The sequence below is a fragment of the Anser cygnoides genome, chromosome 1, assembly GCF_040182565.1.
Source record: "Anser cygnoides isolate HZ-2024a breed goose chromosome 1, Taihu_goose_T2T_genome, whole genome shotgun sequence".
Taxonomy (NCBI): Eukaryota; Metazoa; Chordata; class Aves; order Anseriformes; family Anatidae; genus Anser; species Anser cygnoides.
In genome coordinates, this window is record NC_089873.1 from 105,335,674 (window position 1) to 105,361,843 (window position 26,170).

The 26,170-nt window shown below is 43.5% G+C and overlaps 1 protein-coding gene across 7 annotated transcripts; it reads right to left on the bottom strand.

The window, feature by feature from the left end:
- Positions 1-8,873: 8,873 nt before the first annotated feature.
- Positions 8,874-23,095, bottom strand: LOC106046305 (killer cell lectin-like receptor subfamily B member 1B allele C). 7 transcript variants are annotated; one of them, XM_048079988.2, is made up of 9 exons: positions 22,916-23,028; positions 22,617-22,710; positions 21,824-21,892; positions 19,034-19,123; positions 18,343-18,432; positions 13,618-13,683; positions 12,571-12,713; positions 11,796-11,905; positions 8,874-10,425 (listed from the first exon to the last, which is right to left on the bottom strand). In XM_048079988.2, the coding sequence occupies exons 4-9, from the start codon at positions 19,113-19,115 to the stop codon at positions 10,224-10,226; spliced, it is 693 nt and encodes a 230-aa protein (XP_047935945.1). In that variant the 5' UTR covers positions 19,116-19,123; positions 21,824-21,892; positions 22,617-22,710; positions 22,916-23,028; the 3' UTR covers positions 8,874-10,223. The 7 variants fall into 7 exon arrangements, with proteins under 7 accessions (XP_047935945.1, XP_047935940.1, XP_047935941.1 ...); XM_048079983.2 differs by lacking the exon at positions 22,617-22,710 and having other exon boundaries at positions 22,916-23,094; XM_048079984.2 differs by lacking the exon at positions 22,617-22,710 and having other exon boundaries at positions 19,034-19,081; positions 22,916-23,092.
- Positions 23,096-26,170: the final 3,075 nt, after the last annotated feature.

Below are 26,170 nucleotides of genomic sequence, written 5' to 3' on the forward strand. Positions count from 1 at the left end.
TAAAACTCTCACACAGTCTTGCACAATGGTACTGGTAATGTGGATGCCTTGGCTGCTTTGTATTTGTTTCAGCTCCTGGTATTGAGTGGTTAGTTCAGTCAAAAGTATAAGCATACTATGCTGATTATAATGCATAGTGGAATAGGCAAACAGCAGTCCTGAATGGATGTCCACAGCTACGAATACAAAGTGCTTGCCCTGCCAGGCTGGCAGGAGCCCCATATCATTGACTTGCCATATTTCACTAGCATAGCGTCATTTAATTGAGCCTTTAACAGAGGGACAAGATTAAATCAGGAACAAGTAAGGCAACTCAAACAGGCTGCTTGCAAAGCTTTTAATGGCACTTGTTCTCTCTTCTTGGCAGCCCATGCTTTGGCTGCAGTTGCTCATCACTGCCCTGAAGCTGTGTATATTTGAGTAGCCTTTGTCATAGTATCTTCTTTAGTTATTCAATCACTACAGCGTTGTGGACGGTTCCAGAGGCATTACACGTTGTAGGCACATCCGCATATCACATCCAGATTGGTTTTTGCAAACTAATGCAGTATATTTCTTGTCACAGTTCTTTACCCCACAAAGGTTTTACAATGCTGATAAACTCCTTTGTGGCCCAATAGGCCATCCATGTCAGTAACCCTTTGCAAACAACCTGGTTGTTGGTATATGCACACACATGCCCTTCTGTACAACTGAGTGTTAAATGGACCATATACTGTTTGTCCTACTGCCTAGATTGGCCTCACTGCTATCTAACAATGTTTGTTTCCATTTTGGGTTATAGTATACCGCTTGCCATCCACAGTATTGTATGCGGCCAATCTGTCAATTACCCACGCAACATGTTTCTGTTCTTCTGTTAGATCACCATATAGCGGGACCTCCTGCCTATAGATGGGTGGTTAAAAAGTTATTGCCCATTCTATTGATTCTGGGGAATGGGTGAAAGCAACAGCTCCCCAGAAGGGCAGCATGAGCGTAAGTGATGGGTTTACCTGAAAGCATACCTTGCTGCAAATAGTGTTTCCATCTAAAGTGGGTAGCCTGAAAGTAAAAGGTCCTAAAACAGTTTGCAGCACTCGGCCCCATCAATATATCAAAGCCAAGAAAGCATCTATATATAGGAGCTGCCAGCACCATGGTGCAGATTTATCAATAGCCAATTTAAAATGGCCCACCAAACCCATTTTTTTTTCCCATACCCCCCTAAAGCTATCACCCACTGCTCTCCTCCCCAGGGCCACATTATCCTTAGGGATACATAGGGATGTCGGTCCCCCAAGTGGTATGCTCCGATGGAAACATGATGTTTCCATATGATGATCTCATCTCCCCGAGGAGATCGTGGCCCCGCGACCATACACAGATCTCGAGCTCACCCTGTTTATTTCCCATGCTTCGCACATTGGTATACAGGCACTTTAGGGAAGCAGCAGGTGCAGTTACCCCTGGAGGGACACAAGAAAATTCCAGACGGGGTATCGGGAGCATTACCTTCTCTGAGGAGCCCTCAGACAACCCTATGGGACAACTCAGAGGTTTTTCCCTACTATCTTCAACAGTGACAGCAGTGACAATGTCCCCCAGCCCTCCTCTGTCACATCTAACTCCTCTCCCTTCCCCTGTCAAACCTAGTTTAAAGCCCTGGTAATAAGTCCAGAGAGCTTGCTCCCCAATACACTTGTGCCCCACTTGCTGAGTCGGAGTCCATCAGCAGCCCACATACCTGGCTTCTCAAAGGCCTGCCCAAGATCAAAATACCCAAAGGCTTGGTCTAGACACCACCCCCTCAGCCAGTCATTTACCTGTCCCGTTCTCCTTCTTTCTGGGTCCCAGTCACCCATCGGGAGGACAGATGAGAACACTACCTGCACCCCTGATCCCTTCAACATCCTGCCCAGGGATGCAAAGTCCTTTTTAATGTTACTCATTTTCCTTGTTGCAGCATCCTGGGACCCAGCCTGAATGACAGTAAGAGAATAGTAGTCCTCTGGTTTAGTGAGCTGTGGCAGAGCCTTCCTAACGTCTCTGACACGCACTCCAGGAAGACAACACACCTCTCTGGAGAGGTTATCCGGGTGGCAAACGGGAGCCTTGGTAACCCCAAGCAAGGAGTCCCTGATTACTAAGACTCTCTGCCCGTTTTTGTGGCACTGGTTTGGATGCATTGCCCCGACCGGCCCCGCTCCCTATGCTTGGTACTTCCCTCATCCTTGACATGCTTCTTGGGGCCTGGGTTCCAACTGCTGTCCAGACCTTCATCCTTTTCCTGCCCGAGAGCCTCGAATCTATTACCCAGGGACACTGTGGGGGTTGGTGGCACCGTGGGTGTTGGGGGCAGATACCTCCTTCTGCTTTGAGCAGATACGAGGGTCCAGCCCCTTTCCTCTCGTGGGAGGTCAAGCCCTCTGTCCTGCAGGTGAGCAGCTGGATCAGCTACTACCTCTTGCAGGGACTTAGGAGGGGGCTGCTGGGCCTCAGTAGGGGTAGGTTGACACCTCCTATCTGTCTCCCTCAGAGACTCCCAGGAGCCCCTCAGGCTGCCGCTCTCTCGCTGCAGCCCAGCCATCTGCTCAAGCAGTTCCTTGAGCAGGGCACACCTGAACCCATGACAGCCCACTCTTCCCTCAAAGCCCAGGGGGGCCTCCAGATTCCAGAGCGCCCTGCAGTCCTCAGTCTGGACTGCCACTTCACCAGATGCGACTCCACCAGATGCTCTGGCCTGATAAGCAGGAACTTGCTGCAGGTCTGTCTGTGGTTCAGGAATGCTGAGGAATCTTACTATAAGCATGTTCTAAAAGTTGGCTAAAGTTTGGTAGTTGCTAAGCAGAGGGTTGAATTGGTCAATACACTCCTTTCTGCTCACCAGTCTTCTGAATTCATCTCCCTTACAAAAAACTGTTTGTATTTTATTTATCAAAAAAGAATAGGGTGTATTGAGGTCTAGTGTAGAGAAACTACTTTTTTTTTTTTTCAGCAAACTCCATGTTTTTCTTTAAAACTACACTTAGTCCATCTCCACTGTTCTCTAAATGTACTGTATTCTCTCAGAGGATTCCTGCACAGTTGAAAAAAAAATGTATATTTTTTAAACATGTATTATTTTTCTGCTTGTTTGATCTTCATGTTTTGTCCCAGACCTCATAATAACAAGGAAACTTTTCAGAGGGTTAATGTGTATATATGTGCCGACACATATGCATATATACACACATATTTTCTCTTCAACATGCACTCAGCCATTTATCTTTGTTGATTCTTCCATGAAGGGATCATTCAGGTTATCTAAAATCAAACCATGCATGGGGGGGAATTGCACAGAAATCATGCTTTTATGTCAGTGCCATCACAGACAAAAGTGGAAGAGACAACTCATACCAACCAGAGAAACGAGGTTGGAGGAATATTGCCCCCAACCAGTAAATGTGCAGAATAACCCAGTTAATCCACTAAAGACCACTTTGCTGTGCATCTCTTGTGGTTTAGACTTGCCAGATAGTCTCTTAGGTAAAGAGGTTGTCTCTTTCTCCCCCGAGACATGGTGGTTGGTAAATCTAGTATTTCCTGATTTAATTTTTTATGTGATTTTTCAGATTGTTTTAGAGATTTTCAGTGGAATATTATAACAATATGTGACTGCAATGTAAATAGTGTATGGCCTTAGCATAGACTGTAGGGAATATTACTGTTGCAAGAATAGGACAATTTGGTGCAAGAAAAGGGTATTTTAATTTTAAAGCTGCTGTGCATTTGTGTGAAAGCTATCCTAAGCCAAACAAACACTGTCTTTTGTTGGCTCAGCTGTAAATAGGATGCTACAGACAGGGCTGCAAAGAATGGTCCTTCTGACAAAGGAGATCCCTAGGATGCGTCTTTGTGGTAGACTTCAGCTCTGCATCTGACTGCCAGCTACTACACTGGTAAGCAGGAAGATGTCTTTGTCCTTTCTCTAAATTGAATTGTACTGCTTTTCATGTCTACACAGCTACTGTCCAGAATGTGATATGCTTTGGTTTTGTGCTTTGAGTGTCATCTCTCCCTCCTCATAGTTTTGGTTAAGTCATGAATGTAGTGCTTTTAGTCAAGAGCATGCTTTCCTTTTCAAAAGGGCCACTTTTTGCATTGTGACTACCCTGGGTTCCCTTTGCCCTTCATCAGAGGCAAAATAGCTGACGTGATTTTTCTTGAAGCAAACTTAGATATAGGTCTATGTATATAGGACAAACCCTAAAGAATACCTCTTGAGTCATAGAATCATAAGAAATTCTTCCTAATGTCCAGTTTAGACCTCCCCTTGTGCACTTGAGGCCATTTCCTCATGCTCTATCACTTGTCACCTGAGAAAAGAGACCAACACCCACCTTGCTATAATCTCCTTTCAGGCAATTGTAAAGAGCAATGGGGCCTCCCCTTTTCTCCAGACTAAACAACCCCAGTTCCCTCAGCCGCTCCTCAAAGCTCTTGTTTTCCAATGCTTTCACCAGCTTCATTGCTCTCCTCTGTACACCCTCTAGCAACTCCGTATGCCTCTTGTTGTGAGGGGCCCAAAACTGAACACAATACTTGAGGTGCAGTCTCACCAAAGTTGTGTAAAAGGGGACAATTACTTCTCTAGTCCTGCTGGCCACACTATTTCTGATGCAGGCCAAGGTACCATATGCCTTCTTGCCCACCCGAGCACTCTGCTCGTTCATGTTCAGACCAGCACCCCAAGGTCCTTTACTGTTGGGCAACTTTCCAACCACTCTTTCCAAAGCCTACACTGCTGTATAGGGTTGTTATGACCCAAGTTCAGGACCTGCCACTTAGCCTTGTTGAATGCCATTCAATTGGACACAGCCCATTGATCTAGCCTATCCAGATCCCTCCACAGAGTCTTCCTGCCCTCAAACAGATCAACACTCCTGCCAAATTTGGTATTGTCTGCAAACTTACTGAGGGTGTACTCAATCCCCTCACTCGGATCACTAATAAAAATTATATGCAAAACTGTCCCTAAGGCCGAGCCCTGGGGAATGCCACTGGTGACTGGGTGCCAGCTGGATTGAACTCCATTCACTAAGACTCTCTGAGCCCAGTTACTCAGACAGTTCTTCACCCAGTGAACTGTACACCTGTCCAAGCCATGAGCAGACAGTTTCTCCAGGAGAATACTGTGGGACACAGTGTCAAATGCTTTACTAAAATCCATACAAAAAACATCCTCTGCCTTTCCCTCATCTACTAAGTTCTCAGTCCCAGGTTCTTCTTGATAATGGTCATTGAATGAAGCACCCTGGAGCCTGCCATGTATCTAGGATGTGCACTATGACGCTGACACTGTCAGCCTGACCTAGCCAAATGACTGTTGACCCATTGCCCAACTGCAGAAAGAATTAAAACCAACCTTGTAATTCTCTGCAGTCACCAACCACAGAAGTTCTGAGAGGCTAGGTTTGGATTGGTGTGGGATTCCCCTGCCCTTGGCATCAGGATGAGACCACGACCAAGGCTGAGTTGGTGTGAGTTACTTCACCTTTCCTTGTGGTGGACACGCCAAAAGCTAACCAAAGTCTCTCAAACTGTAAACTTCAGGTTTATTTAAAATGTAAGATAACAAATCCAGAGAAAGATAAGACTTGTGAGCAAAGGAAGTACTGAGGCTGAGTAAATTCACAGATTCACAGATTTCTCTAGGTTGGAATCAAGATCATCGAGTCCAACCTCCGACCTAACACTAAGTACTCCACTAAACCATATCCCTAAGCTCTACATCTAAACGTCTTTTAAAGACCTCCAGGGATGGTGACTCCACCACCTCCCTGGGCAGCCCGTTCCAATGCTTAATAACCCTTTCGGTAAAGAAGTACTTCCTAACATCCAACCTAAAACTCCCCTGTCGCAACTTTAGCCCATTCCCCCTCGTCCTGTCACTAGGCACGTGGGAGAATAGACCAACCCCCACCTCTCTACAGCCTCCTTTCAGGTAACTGTAGAGAGCGATGAGGTCGCCCCTGAGCCTCCTCTTCTCCAGGCTGAACAAGCCCAGCTCCCTCAGCCGCTCCTCGTAAGACTTGTTCTCCAGACCCCTCACCAGCTTGGTCGCCCTTCTCTGGACTCGCTCGAGCACGTCCATGTCCTTTCTGTAGCGAGGGGCCCAAAACTGAACACAGTACTCGAGGTGCGGCCTCACCAGAGCCGAGTACAGGGGCACAATCACTTCCCTCGACCTGCTGGCCACACTGCTTCTTATACAGGCCAGGATGCCGTTGGCCTTCTTGGCCACCTGAGCACACTGCTGGCTCATATTCAGCCGACTATCCACCAATACTCCCAGGTCCTTCTCGGCCAGGCAGCTTTCCAGCCACTCATCTCCCAGCCTGTAGCTCTGCTTGGGGTTGTTGCAGCCCAGGTGCAGGACCCGGCACTTGGCCTTGTTGAACTTCATGCAGTTGACCTCAGCCCATCGCTCCAGCCTATCCAGATCCTCCTGCAGAGCCTTCCTGCCCTCGAGCAGATCGACACACGCACTTAGCTTGGTGTCATCTGCAAACTTACTGAGGGTGCACTGGACGCCCTCATCCAGATCATCGATAAAGATATTAAAGAGGACCGGCCCCAGTACCGAGCCCTGGGGGACTCCACTAGTGACCGGCCTCCAACCAGATTTGACTCCATTCACCACAACTCTCTGGGCCCGGCCATCCAGCCAGTTTCTAACCCAGCGAAGCGTACGCCAGTCCAAGCCACGAGCAGCCAGTTTCTTGAGGAGAATGTTGTGGGGAACGGTGTCAAAAGCCTTACTGAGGTCAAGGTAGACCACGTCCACAGCCTTTCCCTCATCCACCAAGCGCGTCACTTGGTCATAGAAGGAGATCAGGTTCGTCAAGCAGGACCTGCCTTTCATAAACCCATGCTGACTGGGCCTGATCGCCTGCTTGCCCTGCAAGTGCCGCGTGATGACCCTCAAGATAATCTGCTCCATGAGCTTCCCCGGCACTGAGGTCAAACTGACAGGCCTATAGTTCCCCGGGTCTGCCCTCCGGCCCTTCTTATAGATGGGCGTCACATTGGCTAGCCGCCAGTCAACCGGGACCTCCCCCGATAGCCAGGACTGCCGATAAATGATGGAAAGCGGCTCGGCCAGCTCCTCCGCCAGTTCTCGCAGTACCCTCGGGTGGATCCCATCAGGCCCCATCGACTTGCGCACATCCAAGCTCCGTAGCAGGTCGCCAACCATTTCCTCATGGATAGCGAAGGCCACATCCTGCTCCCCATCCCCTTCCACCAGCTCAGGGCACTGGGTGTCCGGAGAACAACCGGTATTGCCGCTAAAGACTGAGGCAAAGGCGGCATTAAGCACCTCAGCCTTTTCCTCATCCTTAGTAACTAGGTTTCCCCTCGCATCCAGTAAAGGATGGAGATTCTCCCTAGTCCTCCGTTTCGCGTTGATGTATTTGTAAAAGGATTTTTTGTTGTCTTTAACGGCAGTAGCCAGATTGAGCTCCAGATGAGCTTTGGCCTTTCTAATTTTCTCCCTGCACAGCCTCGCTACATCCTTGTAGTCCTCCTCAGTGGCCCGCCCTTTTTTCCAAAGATTATAAACCCTCTTTTTTCTGCTAAGCTCCAGCCGCAACTCTCTGTTGAGCCAGGCCGGTCTTCTTCCACGCCGGCTCATCTTTGGGCACGTGGGGACGGACCGCTCCTGTGCCATCACGATTTCCTTCTTGAGGAGCGCCCAGCCTTCCTGGACTCCTCTGCCCTTCAGAACCGCCTCCCAAGGGACTCGGCCAACCAGCGTCCTGAGCAGCTCAAAGTCAGCCCTCCGGAAGTCCAAGACAGCAGTTTTACTGGTCCCCTTCCTGGCCTCGCCAAGAATAGAGAACTCTACCATTTCGTGGTCACTCTGCCCCAGACAGCTTCCGACCACCACATCTCCCACCAGTCCTTCTCTGTTTGTGAAGAGAAGGTCTAGCGGGGCACCACCCCTGGTAGGTTCACTGACCAGCTGCGTCAGGAAGCTATCTCCCACGCTCTCCAGAAACCTCTTAGACTGCTTTCTCTGTGCCGTGTTGTGTTTCCAGGATATGTCCGGGAAGTTGAAGTCCCCCACGAGGACTTTTGCAACTTCTGTCAGTTGCCTATAAAACTCCTCATCCGTCTCCGCATCCTGGTTCGGCGGTCTATAGCAGACCCCCACCAGGATGCTAGCCTTGCCGGCCTTCCCACGGATCCTAACCCACAGGGATTCAACCTTATCATTCCCAGCCTGGAGTTCCACAACATCAAAAGATTCTCTAATGTAGAGAGCCACGCCACCACCTCTTTTGTGCTGCCTGTCCCTCCTGAAGAGCCGATAGCCAGGCAGTAAATAAACCAGTTTAAATCAAACTTCCTCACTTGTTAGATATTTCTTTGTAGACAGTGTTCTCTTCTTACTCCTTTGACTTTCTGGATTTGAAGGACTTCATGTTGTCCCACAGTGACCTTAGGGCCACTTCCTCATTTCTTTCACCTCTGATATGTAGCTGCTTAGTTCTGCTGCTTTCTGAAGCCTCCAAATTTGCATTAGGTCCAGTGGCTCCTAGGGAAGTGATATATCCCCTGCCTCCTTCATCAGAGCCCACCCAATTAAAGCACAGCAGCTAGAATACGAAAATTAAAAGGCAGCTCTCTTCCAGACTTCTCTGTAGTACAATGCAGAGCTATCTCCCACCCCCTTCAGTAAACTGAGTACAAACAAACAGCCCCATCTTCCTTCTGAAGTCCCTTTAGACTCTGGTTTGGGCCACTGAGATTATTGTGTTACATTTATGTTCTTACTTTGTTCTTCGGTGATTAAAGGTTAGTGAAGGAACTACAAATATGCTTTAAAGGACACTTGATGAATAAGGCCATTAAGAAGTATTGCTTGTCTCAGAGACATCAGAATGTGCTTTCAAGTAAGAATGAGAGAATGTTTCCTGCACAATTCTATGTTCATTAGCCTTGGCCACAACATTTTTAATAGCAATTGTTGATTAAGAGAAGACATTTTTCTTTCTTTTCTTCCTTTTTTTTTCCTTTTTTTTTTCTTCTTCTTCCAATGAGTAAGCATGCCGTCACTGCACTTCATTGAAGAATTCACAAATCTGTTTATCTTTCTCCATCCTGCAGATGTTGGAGAGAGCCATGAATTGACTTTGACACAATTTGAAGTAAGAGTGTTTCTGCCTCAAAGGAGATGGTAAAAATGACAATCCTTAGAGTCACAAAAGCACCAGAGTCCCAAGAGCCACTGAAAGACATTGGAAGAGCTCTGGTAGCATTCACCATTTGCTGGTCATGTCTCTGCTCCACTGGTACCTCCTCTTTCTTGTATTGGCTCTGACATGTCAGTGCCAGAAAAACCTTCATGTATATATTTCTCCATTATCCTGAGAAAAGCAGGAGAATCTGCTGTGATGTCATTTTCTGCAGGCCGCTCTCACATCTCTCACCAGCTTCTTCACAGGTACCTTTGTTTTCAGTAACAACTTTCTGTCCAGCTAACTATTATTGTGACTCTGTTTTTCAACTTTTGGTTGTCTCTACTGCTCTTCATCCTGTGCACTTTCCCATCAGGGTTAAGTCTAACTCTGACTTTCTTTCCTTGACCTACACAGGACTGCTGATGATTTTATGCAGAGGTCTGTGGCGTAGGATCATTTCACTTTTTGTAGGCAATCACATTTTAGCCCCCCAGAGATCTGGTATCCAGTGCTGGTAAGTACTTGCTTAGGGTTTTCTGGTCATTTTTTTCTCCTGTCAATCTTGTCTATAACACATAAGGATGGGTGTGGTTGCACTTGTCTGCAGGATCCAAAATATAAACACATCTTAAACTTTACTTGCAGCTGCAGAGAAGGCCAGTGCATGGCAATGCTTCAAAGTGCCTCCTTGTGCACAAGGAGGACTGTGGATGTAGAAGTGTGTATGCATGTGTCTATGAGAAACAGGATCTGTATGTGATCACACCTCTCACCAAGGCAGGACTCATCACCAAACAGTGGTTCCCTAAAAATCAGGCTTCTGACGTTAGCAAGTCATCCAGGTTCCTAATGTGTAAAAATTAAGGTTCTTCCAGAGGCTCATCCATCCAGTCTTTGACACCTCTCTTAGCAAAAAATGTGCTAAGCTTGGCAAGGTGTCTAGACAGAAGGGTGAGAGATTCCTTTGATTAGATATTTAAGCAGATAAAATGAGACAAATTCCATCTGGTGTTCCTACACAAAACTGGGAGTAAGGTTCCTACTTGAATCTGTTTTTTGTCGCTCCTCTTCTGCCTTTTCTGAAATACTTGCACCTTTTTCACACATATTTTTTGTTGTTGAGGATTCATAGCAAGGTGCAGTTGACACTTCGCCAAAGCCAACAACAGTGCAGAAGTAGTCAGGAGGTCCTGTTATAGGTCCTGTTATATTAAACCTGAACAGGGAGAGAAAGTCAGATTTAGTTTCATTCCTGACCCAGTTAGATGCAATGGCAGTGAATAGTATCATTTACATGAAAGACAGTGTGTCACCTCGCCTTGCAGCCTATGTCTTTGTCAGTTGTAATGGAGACTGCCTCATTGGAGGGTCTCATAGAATCATAGAATCATAGAATATCCTGAGTTGGAAGGGACCCTTAAGGATCATCAAGTCCAACTCTTGACACCGCACAGGTCTACCCAAAAGTTCAGACCATGTGACTAAGTGCACAGTCCAATCTCTTCTTAAATTCAGACAGGCTCGGTGCAGTGACCACTTCCCTGGGGAGCCTGTTCCAGTGTGCAACCACCCTCTCTGTGAAGAACCCCCTCCTGATGTCAAGCCTAAATTTCCCCTGCCTCAGCTTAACCCCGTTCCCGCGGGTCCTGTCACTGGTGTTAATGGAGAAAAGGTCTCCTGCCTCTCGACACCCCCTTACGAGGAAGTTGTAGACTGTGATGAGGTCTCCCCTCAGCCTCCTCTTCTCCAGGCTGAACAGGCCCAGTGACCTCAGCCGTTCCTCGTACGTCTTCCCCTCCAGGCCTTTCACCATCTTCGTAGCCCTCCTCTGTACACTCTCCAACAGTTTCATGTCCTTTTTATACTGTGGTGCCCAGAACTGCACACAGTACTCGAGGTGAGGCCGCACCAGCGCAGAGTAGAGTGGGACAATCACCTCCCTTGACCTACTAGCGATGCCGTGCTTGATGCACCCCAGGACACGGTTGGCCCTCCTGGCCGCCAGGGCACATTGCTGGCTCATATTCAACTTGCTGTCTACCACGACCCCCAGATCCCTCTCTTCTAGGCTGCTCTCCAGCGTCTCATCACCCAGTCTGTACGTGCAGCCAGGGTTTCCCAGGTGCAGGACCCGGCACTTGCTCTTATTGAACTTCATGCGGTTCATGCGGTCTCCCTCCCAGCTCCTTAATTTTTTTTCGCTCATCCTCAACAGAAGTATATGGGCTATGCTTTCCCATGCAGAGACCTTTCTCTTCTTTGTTATGCTCCATTCAATGATGCTAAGATCACAGTCTCTTTTATATCTGCCTGGTGTATCCTTCCTCTCTTCACTGAACTCCATTTAGTCAGATACCTCCTTTGCCAGCAGAACTGTAGCTGTGTCCTGTCTTGCCATCCTGATCTGACATGCCTGATTCAGCCATGGACTCCCTTTGAATTGTCATTAGGAGGTACTGTAGCACCTGAATCTCAAGGAATCAGTATGCTTCAAAACCCTGATTTTGCTTGCACACTGTGTTGGCCCTGGAGCATTTGTGACAGTTTCTAGACATTCATCACAGTGATTTGCTGGAATAAGCTTACATGTCTGTGCTGTGTTCTCTGCCGTTAATCCACTCCCAATTCTTCTTGCTTTCATTGTACTGGAGACCAAGTAAGTAATAATGATTTGTGGATTGTGAAATAAGGTAATCCTAGACGGGAAAAAAAACACAATGCTAATACTTCCAAGTTATATTTTCTTCACTGGACGTGCACAGAAATTTTAGTACTAAATAGCCAACATAGAAAGAACGGTATGGATCTAGCTACACTATCTCGTTCCGCAGCTTCAGAGGCTGAATTCTTTCATTCTTATTTAATCTCATCCCTCTTCCTGAGGCTTCTTAGGAACAGACTAAATAAAATAATACACTCCTGATACTATTAAAGCTGTACATTGTAGTTAGCCAGATGTGACTTAATACCTGGAGACACTTTTTTGTTCTGACTGTGATGGGAAGGCCTCTTCGGTTTTTCTCAAAGTGATGTCTCTGACCAAAAATGTCTGTTTGATTCATTTGGTCTTGGTTTGTGTGCTAAATCCCTTTAAGGCATACATCATGTAGGAAGAGAATTTGTTCCTTCCCATGGGAACACCTTTGAGGAGAGAAGCTTCTAGATGCAAGACTTTAAGAGGGTAAGATGCCAAAATGCATCTTACTGTGAAGGCTTTTTCTACCTTACAGAGGTGCTTGGTGTATGTGAGTGTTTATAGGCCCCCAGAGACATCTAACATAAGAAGACACCAGTAACCCACGAGGTCTTTGACATACGGGTCAAACAACCCTAGAAGCAGCCTCATGGATTTAGATCTCACCAGTTCTTTCTTGTTGTCAATGGTCACCAGTTCTGAGTGCATGCCAGTACATTCATCATGGAAAGCTTTCCAGTTTTTTCTTTCTGCAGTTTGAGAAAAGAAGTAGCATTTTTTCCCATTTCTTTTCCAATGTTGGGGGCAATCTATAGGAGGGAAAAAAGTGGAAAATCCCATGTTCAAACAAACAAAATGATCCCATTACAAAAAAAAAAAAAAAAAAGAAAAATAAAAAAGAGTAAATTACAGCCAGAAAAGTACCCTTGTGGTTCTGTTCATAATTTTCAGCAGGCCGCCAGGGATCCCTGCCAATCTCTATAGCTAATACAAGCTCATTAGTCTCTATGCATGAGTCAGAGAAGTAGGATCATGGATAACATTATCCAGTCTTTTAAAACTTTGCTCAGGAAGTAAAGAGAATAGCTTGGGGCAAAAAGCAGCTTTCAGTTTTCAAACATCTTATTTGCCCGTTTCAATATATGGCAAAAGTGGTGCTACTGAAAGAAAGAATATTTCTCCCTGTTGCTAGGAACAGAAGGACAGAGAATGAGACTTGGAAAGGGTGATACAATTCAATGAGACAGAGACTGTGTGATAGAGTTTTGTTAGTTACTCAGCAGCCCTTAAACATCAAAAAGAAATTACACTTAGTTAAAAGGCTGAGAATGGAGGGGTATTTGAAAGCAATACATATGCATTGATCCAGCATGCTCACTACTATGCTGTGATACCAAAAGGACCATTGTATTAATGTCCACTCATCTAGCCACAGGCTCCTCTGCACTACCATGAAGGGAGGAAGTCAGTTCTTCCTCCCTCTGAAGCAATAATGTAGTGTTGAGCAAGCACTACTTTCAAAGATGAAAATATTGCTGTTTGGCCTTGAGAGCATATTCTCTGAGTTATTAATGACTTTTTTTTGTCAGATTAGTATTTTTATTATTTTATTATTTTTATTATTTTTCCTCTGAAAAAAATCAAGAACCCTTCTTAAAAGGCAATCCGACAGGTACCTGGAAACTGCCTTTTGAACCACAGATGATTACCTACCTTGTGCCTTATCATAGGTCATGGAGAGTGTTTCTCTGTCCTGTGGGCTGCTTGTGGTTGGATGGTCTGGAAATAAGATGACAGTAATTTCTGTTTTGAATAGCTGACCATATTGCCACAGAGTGTCAAAGTTCTTCTAGACCTTTTCGATCTTCACTATCACTCCACAAAGAATATCTACTCCTCCCCTATTTCCTCCTCCACTGAAAAAAATGGTAGTACTATACTGTGGAGCAGATTTCCAAAGAGTGTTGCACCCTGAGATCAAAAAGAGACAACAGTCTTCACTGTAGGTTTTAAAGCAGATACCTAAGCTGAAATTACCTTATTTTCACAGAATTAGTGGCTGAGATCCCACAGGACATGGTCCTTAGGGACAGGGGATCTGTTCAGAGCTGGCAACTATTTAAGGATATTTTCCTTAGAGAGCAAGAGCTCTCTATTCCCATATGCAATATATCAAGCAAGTAGGAAAACAGCATGGTTGAACAAGAACCTGCTGGCCAAACTTAGGCAAAAGAAGAAAATGCACAGACAGTGGAAACAGGGCCACGTACCCTGGGAAGAGCACAGAAATGCTGTCCGGATGTGCAGGGATGGGATCAGGAAAGTCAAGGTACTGACAGAACTAAACTTGGGGAGGGATGCAAAGAATAACAAGAACGGGTTGTACAGGTACATTGGCTGCAAAAGAAAGACTAAGGAGAGTGTACCAACTCTGACAAATGAAGAGGGAGAACTGGTAACAACAGATGTGGAGAAGGAAGAGGTCCTTGACAACTTCTTTGCCTTGGTCTTCACCAGTGGTCAGGCTTCCCACCTATCTCAAGTCCTCAAACCTCTAGGCAGGGGCTGGAGGACCAGAGTCCCTCCCACTGTAAGTGAAGAGCAAGTTTGTGACCTCCTGATGCAACTTAACAATTACAAGTCTATGGGCCCTGAAGACATGCATCCCAGGGTCCTGAGGGAATTGGCTTATGTAGTTGCCAAGCCACTCTCCATCATATTTGAAAAAATCACGGCAGTCAGGCAAAGTCCATGGTGACTGGAAAAAGGGAAACATCACTCCCATTTTTAAAAAGAGTAGAAAAGAACACTAGGGGAACTACAGTCAGGTGAGCCTCATCTCTCTGCCTGGCAAGATCATGGAATGGGTCCTCTTGGAGTCAATGTTAAGGCAGGACAAGGAGATGATCCGGGACAGCCAACATGGCTTCACCAAGAGCATTAGTATTTTTATTATTTTATTATTTTTACTATTTTTCCTCTGAACAAAATCAAGAACCCCTCTTTAAAGGCAATCCAACAGGTACCTGGAAACTGACCAATCTGGTGGCCTTCTATGATGGAGTGACTGCATCGGTCAACAAGGGAAGACTGACTGTTGTCATCTACTTGGACTTCTATAAGGCCTTTAATGTGGTCCCACATGACATCCTAATCTCTACATTGGAAAGATATGGATTTGAAGGGTGGGCCGTCTGGTGGATAAGGAATTGGCTTGATGGTCACACCCAGAAAATCAATGGCTTTATGTCCAGGTGGAGGGCAGTCATGAGCAGTGTCCCTCAGGGATCTGTCTTGGGACTGGTGCTTTTCAATATCTTCATTAATGATGTAGACGATGGGATTGATTGCACCCTCAGCAAGTCTGCAGATGACACCAAGCTCAGTGGTATGGTTGATACAACAGAAGGAAGGGATGCCATCCAGAGGGACCTGGACAGGCTGGAGAAGTGGGGCCATGTGAACCGAATGAGGTTCAACAAGTCCAAGTGCAAGGTGCTGCACCTGGGCCAGGGCAATCCCAGACATGAGGACAGACTGGGAGAAGCACTCATTGAGAACAGCCCCGTGGAGAGAGACTTGGGGGTTCTGGTGGACAAAAAGCTCGATGTAAGCCAGCAGTGAGCACTTGCAGCCCAGAAGGCCAACTGCATCCTGGGCTGCATCAAGAGAGGAGTGACCAGTAGGTCAAGGGAGTGATTTTTCCCCCTCTACTCTGCCCTCGTGAGGCCCCATTTGGAGTACTGCATTCCGGTGTGGGACCCCCAGCACCAGAAGGATGTAGACCTGTTAGAGCAAGTCCAGAGGAGGGCTACAAAGATGATCAGAGGGCTGGAGCACGTCTCCTGTGAAGAAAGGCTGAGAGAGCTGGGGATGTTCAGCCTGGAGAAGAGAAGGCTCTGGGAAGACCTCCTTGCAGCCTTTAAATACTTAAAGGAGTCTTATAAAAAAGATGGAGAAGGACTCTTTACTTGTGTAGATAATGATTGGACAAGAGGCAATAGTCTTAAACTAAAAGAGGATAGATTTAGACTAGACATAAGGAGGAAATTCTTCACTGTAAGGGCAGTGAGACACTGGAACAGGTTGCCAAGAGAAGTTGTGGATGCCCCATCCCTGGATGTGTTCAAGACCAGATTGGATGGGGCCCTGGGTAACCTGATCTAGTGCGTGGCATCCCTGTCTATGGCAGGGGCATTAGACTTAGATGATCTTTAAGGTCCCTTCCAACCCAAGCCACGCTATGATTCTATGATTATTTTCCCTGTTTCTTCTGACATAGTGGCTGTGAGGGATTTGTGCTCCATGGCAGGCTTCTGACTCCGCAAAAAAGGGACTTTGGAGAGAGGCTTACAACTTCATTTTTATTATCTGATGACTAACTGGACTGTATGACTATCACAGAGAAAAAGGAAAAAAAAATCTGCGAGGGTGAAGAAAGTGGTTTTGAGGCCTCAGATGAGCTAAAGTTATGCTTTACTAAAGCTTATGTTTACTAGGGTGGGTCATGTGTTTTTATGTATTTTTCAAGTCTTCTCAAGCCTTTGGTTTTTCAGTTTTAGCAACTTCCCCAAGAGTTTAGATCTTGAAAGAACTGAGTTCAGGGATCACTCACAATTAACAGGCTAGAGGAGGATTTTGTTTTTCCAGCTGGCTCTGTGTAGCAATAACTAAATCTACATATTCTCCAAGCTTCTCTGCTTGGGAAAACTCAGCTGTACATCAGAGAATCAGAATCACAGAATCATTTAAGTTGGAAAAGACCTCTAAGATCATCAAGCCCAACTGTTAACCTAGCACTAAACCATATCCCTAAGTGCCACGTCTACACATCTTTTACATACCTCCAGGGATGGTGATTCAACTACTTCACTGGGCAGCCTGTTCCAATGTTTTACAACACTTGGAGTGACAAAATTTTTCTAATATTCAACTAAACCTCCCCTGGCACAACTTGAGGCCATTTCCTCTTGTCCTATCACTTGTTGCTTGGGAGACGAGACCGATCCCTACCCTGCTACAACCTCCTTTGAGGTAGTTGTAGAGAGAGACAAGGTCTCCCCTGAGCCTCCTTTTCCCTAGGCTGAATAACCCCAGCTCCCTCAGCCACTCCTCCTAAGACTTGTTCTCTAGACCCTTCACCAGCTTCGTTGCCCTTCTCTGGACACTCTCCAGCACCTCAATGTCCAACTTGTAGTGAGGGGCCCAAAACTGAATGCCCTATTCAAGGTACAGCCTCACCAGAGTTGAGTACAGGTGGACAGTCACTTCCATAGTCCTGCTTGCCACACTGTTTCTGATACAAGCCAGAATGCTCTTGACATTTTTGGCCACCCAAGCACACTGCTGGCTCATATTCAGCTAGCTATTGACCAATACTCCCAGGTCCTTCTCTGCCAGGCAGCTTTCCAGTTACTTGTTGAAAAATACAACGGCCCCTGCCATGAACAGCTGTTTTTAGTTCAGCTGACTATTAGTTACTGAATTGTCTAGAATAAAGTTTCAAGAGGCATTTCTGAGGTTATTTGGAGTTGAACAAAAAATGTATTAGTAACTACAGTAAAGAAACTATAGACTAAATATTATAGTGGTAGAATTATTATACTTGAAACCAGAATCAATAAATTCATTGAAAACAAACAAAAAATAAAATAAAATAAAATAAAATAAAATAAAATAAAATAAAATAAAATAAAATAAAATAAAATAAAATAAAACAAAACAAAATAAAATGAGAAAAAAGATTGGATTCAAGAGAGTTCTGACAAACTTGTACCAGAACAGCATAGTTCATGCTGTTCATGGTTCAGCATGGTATGCAGGCTCCATACCTGAGACAAACAGTAAAAGAGACAAAATATTAAAAGAAAGAACTTCATTTACCAGCAGTAAACTCAAAAATAAGATGAGAGAAAAGAAATGGGGTGGCATTTAGATTATGTAAAGTGCAAACAAATTCCTTTAAATTCCCTAAAACTCAGGAACCTCTTTCAAATGTACTTTCATTCATATTCAGTTAGAGATTTCTTGTGTTATAGACATCCTAGTGATGTTATACAAGATCATCTCTGAAATATTCTCATGGGTAACCACCATAATATCATTATTATTTCATTTTTACTTTCTTTTTTTTCAACATATTTGTATTTATTTGATTTATTTGTTTGATTTGATTTGATTTATTGCTTGAACATTGTATATTTTGATGATTGTGCTTCAGATTTTTTTCTTTTGGAATTTTTCTTTTGAAAACATAGAATGGAAAACCATTCAGCTCCTTTACAGATTTCTCTTATGACCATGGTTTGTCAACAGTTACTGTCCTGAACCATCAAAATAGCCTTCTGCTTCTACTGGTTTTACTCGTCATGATTTAGATGTTATTCTTTGGGTGAGCCACAAGTAAATTGCAGTTAATACATTTTTAGCTGAACTTACACAGGAATGTCAGCCCCACCCCTAAGACCAGTAGGAGGATTATCACAGCAATCAATATTCCAATATGTGTTCTGGAACAACAGTTTTTACCTACAGAGAGAAAAAATAAGGATTAGGAAAACAACTGTGGTAGGACGTTTCATCGTCATTCAAAGATGCCCTTTCCAGGCTCATATTGAGACAACTCTTTCAAGTTAGTCAAAGTTTTTCCCTCTGATGTTTGGTCTTCTTGTTCATACCTGTTATTTTTTTTTTTCTTTCCCATCATAGGTATTCAACTGAACCCTTCTGATACTGCCTAGAATACTATGTTAAATTCTGCTGTACCTGATGCTAGAGTTCAGTGCTCTCTGGCATCCTTACCTGCCCTCTCAAAATATTAGTGAAGGAAAACCCAATCAGCCTATCAGATAAAGGTCCTGCCATATCATTTTTTCAGAAGAGTTGAACTGTCTCATCTTTATGTTTTGACAGTTGTTTATGTATTTTTGGTTTTGGATTTACTTCAAGGAGATCCTTGCGTCAGTCATTACTCTGTCAACTCAGTGGGTACTGCAGAGCACAGGCAGCTTCAAGAGGGTCAAAAGATATGTTTGGAAGCTGACTGAACTCATCAGACACTGAATTAAAGGGTAAAGGACAGCTTTCCATCACTTCCCGCTTCACATATCTGCTAGAGTATTTTACTTACCCCTTCTGCTGTCTTTGAAGTTTGTGATGTCCGTTTGACCACTGGGAACTGTAGAACAAATGTAGGTTATTCTGTATATCATCCCTAGATCTTTAAAGTAAATAGTTTTATGTAAAGGAGGAGACCAACCCGAATCTTCACCCTAACTGCAGTCAATACTTGGTCTGTTTTGTCTGATAACCTCATTTTCACGCCTATGTATTCATTACTAGTTGAATTAGTGAAGTAGTAAAAAGCTGTCATATTTAATACAGTATTAAACTAAACTGCTTTTAAAACAGTCTTTGAAAAAGAGTCAGCAACCCCAGAGTGAAATGGATCCAGGTAAATTCAAAGAGGCCAAACTGAAGATGCAGAAGCAGTTTTGGATGCCAGAAGTGGATAAACTGGTCAATTACTATTATCGGAGCTATTGGAAGGGGCGTGTGCCCAGGCAGAGTTGGCTGTACCTCACTGTCAATCACCTCTGTTCCTATTCGTTCCTGCTGGGCAAAGAAGGTGAGTTGTAAACTTGGTAGTTGCTTTTCTGCTATATCCCATGATCTTTTTAATGTGGTTGATCTTTCACGTGGACTTTTTTTAAAGCTGACAGTTGGTTTTATTTGTTTGTTTTTCCTTTTAGGAATCCCTTGAGCTCTGGCTCAGCATGTAGATCAGTCCTTATACTCATAGGCACTTCAGTGAAATTTAAACTGAATGCCTGAGTCACAGCTGGACTTGATTATCTTAGAATTCTTTTCCAACTCAAGTGATTCTGTGATTCTATATACTAGAAGCCTAAGAAATAAGATGAGAAGACCTAAAATGTCCAGCCCTAGATTAAAACACCCAGGCCTCAGGCACCAAAGAATGTGTGCTTTGTGTCATCCGAGATGGCCTCAGATATCAGATAACTGTACATGTCTGGAAGATGTTGCTAAACCTACATGAGATCTGTGGTCTTCTAGATCTGCCTGCTGAAGGCAGACAGAATGTGCTAATACTTCCCAGGTGGTTCTGGCCACCTGCGGTTTGTTAACCGAAGAGTACCCCAATATGTATATGGGAAAGTGGATAGCAGGAAAAGAGGCAGCATAGTACTAGACTACAAAAGGAAAAATAGAGTGCTAATGGATAAAAGAGGGGAACTACATAAAGGAGAGGGCACTTCTTATAAAAAGGAAGTTGTAAAGTGCTGCTAGAAGAGAATAAAATCCATACAGGCAGAGCGTATATTATTAAAGGATAACATCGTGGCAGTGTGTGGACAATGTAAGCCACTTACTAAGAATGATCTGGGAACAGATAAAAGGAAGCAGACAAGGCTATTAGAAACAGATGGTAAACTTTACAAAGCTGTAAACATAAAATTTACAAAGCTGTAAACACCAAATGAAAGAAATAGAAAGCATCACAAATGGTGGGAAGATAAAAATCATATATAAAAATAATTAGACAGCTAAGAACTTGAGAAGCAAAAACCATCAGAATTACCACTCAACCTGTCTTTAAACACAATGAGAGAAGGTAACTTTATGGAGCTTTGTAGGCTGGTGGATTGTATGGTATCCATGAAGTATTCAGAAGATAAGACTATAGCAGAGAAATTAAATTAATCCTTTAATCAGGGTTGACTGAATAAGAACTGGGTGGATCTCCCATTTCAGGACAGTTTTGTGTGAAGAGTTTCTTGAATGTGGCCCAAATACACAAATGGGTGCAGTAAAAAATTCCAAGACAAGTTAGGTGTGAGACAGCTGGATTACTAATGCAGTTTTGTAATCCCTCTCTTAAAACTACCTTTGTACCCAGGAATTAGAAGGTAACACATCTAATGTGAGCTAAGCCCACAAATAAATAAATAAATAAATAAATAAATAAAAAAGCTAGAGTAGATCTGTGAACTTCAGCTGATCACACAATAACAGAATCATTTAAGTTGGAAGTGACCTTTTCAGATCACGTACTTCAACTCCCTCGCTCAAGCAGGTTCAGGTAGAGCAGGTTGCTCAGGACTGTGAGGTCAGGTTTTGACTATCTCCACAGATGGAGACTCCACAATCTCTCTCTGGGAAACCTGTTCCACTGTTTGACCACCCTCAGAGTAAAGAAGTGTTTTCCTTTGTTCTAAGACTGTACCAGGGAACCTAGTGGGTACTATAATATGGTACCCACTATAAAATCCTGAATATCATGGAGACCTTGGATTGGGTTTAGCTGCTTACTGTTTCTTTCAGGGAGCATTAGCTGAAATAGTAGGCCAGCTCAGAATAGACAAATGGAGCCGGTTCTTCACTGCATATTTAAAAGAACTGTGGATCTCCTTGTCAAAGGATGTTATAGAAATCAGGGCTGTGTATGGAATCAAGGGGAGATTGGGCAAGTTCATAAAAGAGAAATCCACCAATGGTAAGCAAATAGAAACACATCTGCCTCAGGAAGTCCTTGAGTAGTTGGATGCATGTGAAAGTTATTACAGGAAGATAGCATATATGCCTACGCTCTTCTTACTCGTCAGTAGTTGTACACCTTTGACTGCCATTGCAGATAGAGGTTGGGCGATGTGATTTCTTGATACTGCCCATAAATCTTGTGTTCCTATGCCAGTGAATCCAAGAAGTGTTTAGTTGCATATAATACAACACATCAGATGCTCCTTACTTTGGCTTCATAAAGCAGTCAAGTGTATATTCCTGTCTCCATGTGGTCCCATGTGGTTTTATATCACTTCATTTCTTGAAAACAAGGAATGGACTCCTCTCTTCACATTGTTTAAATTCATATCAGTATAGCAGACAGCTGAAAACTCACCAAATGATGCATAGCTAGCTACAGCACTTGTGTCTAGGGATTGCACATTCAGTTCTGCGTATGTAGAATCTAAAAGCAGGCAAAAATAATGGGGAACAGAAAAAGAAGAGAAACGATTTAAATGTAATAAAAATAACTGCAATTATGAGAAATGATAAACACATGGCAGCAACTGATGCAATTCATGTGACAGTGTTTAACTTTGACACAATAATATGTTTGTCCACTGTATTCAAACAATAAAGGACTTGCTATAAGCAGAAAAAAGATCTGTTTTATCATCAGTTCAGTGCGGACAGTGACAGAGGAAACATGAACACACACTTTAAATCTAAACAGAAGTGGAAAAAAATGTCTAAGGTCTCTGACTGTCTTACCCAACTGTCTTTCTCTGTTAAACAGAGAAAGAGGGGAAAAAAAAAAAAAAAGAAATTCGGAGATGAAGTCTATAATGTCTGTCATTTTAGGATGTAATTTTATGCAGATGTAGCAAAAACAGTGCAAAAATTTACATAATAATTCTTACTGTTAAGATAAGATTTAGGTAAGAATTTTGCAAAATCATTGTACTAAATCAAACTGAATCTGTTCATGAAATATTTTATGCTTGATTTCTTAAACAAGCAGCATGCACCGGCAAGCCCAGGAGGGAGAAAACCCAAAACAATGCTTGCTATGCTCAGCAAGCAGCATTGTACTATGCATGAGACTGCTTCAAACAATGGAAACATGAGGAACTCAACCCTCTGATCAGTTTGCTGTAAGAATCAGAGTATGCTACATAAGAACAGACCTGGATCAGGAGATCGAGTAACGTTCAGCTGTGGAGTAATTTCTTAAATCGGACCTCTTAATACCACACAAGAAACTCTCCTTCATATTTGCACCTTGACAAATGAAAAGTAGACCTTATAACAATTTCCTTTATTCTGGTTAAAAAATAAACTAAAAATTGACCCCACCTGCAAATTTTTCACAGCTTTGCCCTCTATATTTCTTTCACCCCCTTTGGGGCTTTGGTGCCACCCTCTTTCAAAATATCTCTGAGGGAGGCTGAAGAAAACAAAGCTCAGTGCAGACAGATTGACCTACCTTGGACATTGATGTCCTTCTGTAGCCTAGACCTTCTTGATTCAGTCAAGTTCAAGTCAGCATAGATGAGATTTTCTGACATTCTTATTCCCACTTCTTTTTTTCCTTTGTTGCTGTCGGAAAGTTGTTCTCTGCTGTAACGGGCTTGTAACTTCCCTCCTCTTCTTCCTCAAGAGGAAGTTCTTTCTTCCTTCTGTCATACAGAAACCAGTAATGATAGGGGAAGTTTGATTCTAACTGATCTTTTCATAGCAGGTTTAAAGGTATAGGGTTAAGGTTAAGGGTAAGGTTGCAGCCTCGATATGACGACCTTTGTCTAGAAGGGGTTCTGGCATTGTTAGTATTTTCAAATTCTACTTTTTCCCCTTGTATTTTGAAAAGACAAACTTCGTTAAATGAAATGGGAAGGAGAAAAACAGAACAGATTCAGAAGTGAGGTCTGAGAAGCAGAGTAAAGCTCTCAGTGTGGACCTGCAGCACATCATAGGGAGCAACCCTGAGTTGTTCAGGAGGCAGTGCTCTCAAAAGCAGACATCTGAAAGTATGATATATTTATTCCTGATCTGTAGAGAAATGTATTCGATACTGCTGAAAGAGGACCCTGCCACACTTCAGGGTTTTGTGATGTGGCTGCAGCTTTTTAAAGCCAGAAACATCTGAATTCCTGTGTCCTGAGGAATGTGGGTTTCGTACAGCTCACAAACATGTTCATACCCTCTGTGGGTAACTTCTGATGGCAAATTGGGATTCCTAAAGTGGGATGGCTCCAGCATGTTTCAGGAAGGGCCAAGGGTGGTTAATTTGCAAAGGCAGCAACTAGAAAAGTTTAGCCTAAACACAACAATCCCCAGACTTTCCAAGTTTTTAATCCCCCCGTGACTGATGCTTTCTTAGAACAGAAGATGGCAGTTATGTGGACCATATGCTGTGAATCACTTTTAAAGAAAGTGATCATAGCAGCAATTAGCAATTGAAAATACCAGATTTACTAACATGCCCTGAAGGCAAATTGATCTGCCGGGGAGAAATCTCCTGCCCTCATTAAAGTACAAGGGAGGATGAATGGATGAATGAAGAGTCTGCACTCTTGGCCTTCCCATGACTTGGCTACACTGTGAGTGAGAAGAAATATGATCTATTCCCATAGGAATTTGAAGGGGAGGGACTTTATTATTGTTATTATTTTTTAAGTGAGAATTGTGAGAATTAAGATAACATTACTAAGAAGAACACAGTGATCTCACTAATATCTTTTATTTGGGATACAACTCTGGATGTCTGGATGATTCTCTTGGAATCTTTTAGAATCTGAGATTCTCCTCATGAATTTACCTTCAAAGCAAATCAGTTTTTTTCTGCCTGTGCTTCAGTTTTAGATAAGATAATTACTAGCCATTTAATATTCATCAGCCCAATGAAGAAGGAATCCACACTGCTTAGTTATCCTTCTAACCACTCTGTTGCTTGCTTTTAAAGTCAAAAAGTGTTTTTACCTGGTATATTAATTATTGTCAAAATAAACACAGGCTCTGCCTTGGAGAGTGTAGGGAGAGAATTTGTTGGAAACTTCCAGTATGAAACTTGAAATTTGGAAGAGTCAATATGGTGACTAAAACCATAATTCTGAAATTTGCGCCAGAGGAGATGTTGACATGGAATATCTGTGTATATCTGACTTGTAGGATGAAATACATACCATACTCATAGCCAAAAAGTGACGCCACCAGAGAGCTACCATGGGTAGAGATCTCTGAAGAGTTAAGGAATCAAACCAGCTAATGATAGCTGCTCCTGGTGATGACCAGTACTTCAACAGAACTGTCTGAGCAAACCTGGGCAACTGACAGTAGCTTATATAATAACAAGACCTACATGATATAAAAAAGTGCACAAATCCGTGATCCTTCCCCTATCCTTCCCCTATCAGCGTGCACATCAGAGATTACATCAACCACAGTATGCATAAAAAGAAAGTATTAATTATGATTCTTTCTGATGTCAACTTGAACTCTAGTTTTTGATGTGAGGAAGAGAGGACCTGGCGGCAGGTTGTACCAGTATAAGAAGAGGGTCTTATAGGTAATCACATATGAATATATACCATGAAAAGATTTCTTCTGATAGTCTTGTTCTTGCAATGGCTATAAAAGAAAAACCATGAAGAGGACTGTGAAAGACATGGTACAAAGAGAATGGAGCAAAGAGAGAGATTTGTTTACATGATGGGTTGTCACACAGCTTGTGAATTATGGTAAACTCTAGAAAAGTTACTAAACCAAGCAGAGGAAATACGTGTTCTTCTGATTTCTTGTGGTCTGGCCTGTTCTTCCTGTTCAGATTGGTTTGGCTGTGATGGAGCTAAGATTTTTTGTAACAACCTGTGTGATTCTGTGTTTCAGATTTGTGGCTAAAACACAAATTGGTGACACACCAATGTTTTAGCCACATCTGATCAGTGCTTGCACAGTCTGAAGGCCTTCTCTGTTTCTCTCTGTGCCCTACAATTGAGGAGTCTGGGGGTGGGCAAGAAACTGGGAGGGGGCACATCTGGAACAACTGACCCAAACTGACCAAAGAGATGTTCCATACCTTCTGATGCTGTGCTCAGCAATAAAACTTGGAGAGGGAAGTTCTTTCGAAGTAACCATGGCTTGGGGACTCGTTAGGCATCAGTCTGCTGGTGGAAGGTGGAGAGTGATTACCTTTGCATCACTTGTTTTTGTTGTTGTTGTTGCTGTTTTGTTTTGTTTTCCTTCATTTGTTTAACTGTTTTTATCTTGGTCCACAAGTTTTTCTGACTTTTACCCTTCCTGTTCTCTCCTCCATCCCACTGATGGGAGGAATGAGCAAGGATCTGGTGTGTGCTTAGGTGCTAGCTGGGGTTAACTGACCACAATTCCTTATGTGCTCTACTGCACTCCCTGTTTGCATTTTTATCATTTTATTTATTTATTTATTTTTCCTTTGAAGGACCTCTATTTTACTTGCAGCTGAAGAGCTTGTACTGTTTTAATGTCATCTGTTAACTTGACCTATCAGTAGAGAAAAATGGCTTCAGGAAATGTGAGTACAGTTCAGAGACCAATGGAACTTTGAACCAGAAAGTTGAAAACATTTAAAATTTATTCTTGATGTTGTGCTCCTCTACTGCCAGTCATGTTCTCAGGAGCATAAATCTGTCAGAACCTACTGCAGATGCAATGGCACCTTGAAATATGGTTTACAGAAGTCAAAACGTGGTCAGGCCATTTTACA

Bases quoted from the DNA above. Each gene is read 5' to 3' on its own strand.
- LOC106046305 (XM_048079983.2), bottom strand. From the start codon at position 22,997: ATGTCAGAAAATCTCATCTATGCTGACTTGAACTTGACTGAATCAAGA. The intron at 21,893-22,915 runs GTAGGTCAATCT...GCCTGCTTTTAG, and splicing joins GAAGGACATCAATGTCCAAG to ATTCTACATACGCAGAACTG. The intron at 18,433-19,033 runs GTAAGTAAAATA...TTCTCTCTGTAG, and splicing joins CTTCAAAGACAGCAGAAGGG to GTAAAAACTGTTGTTCCAGA.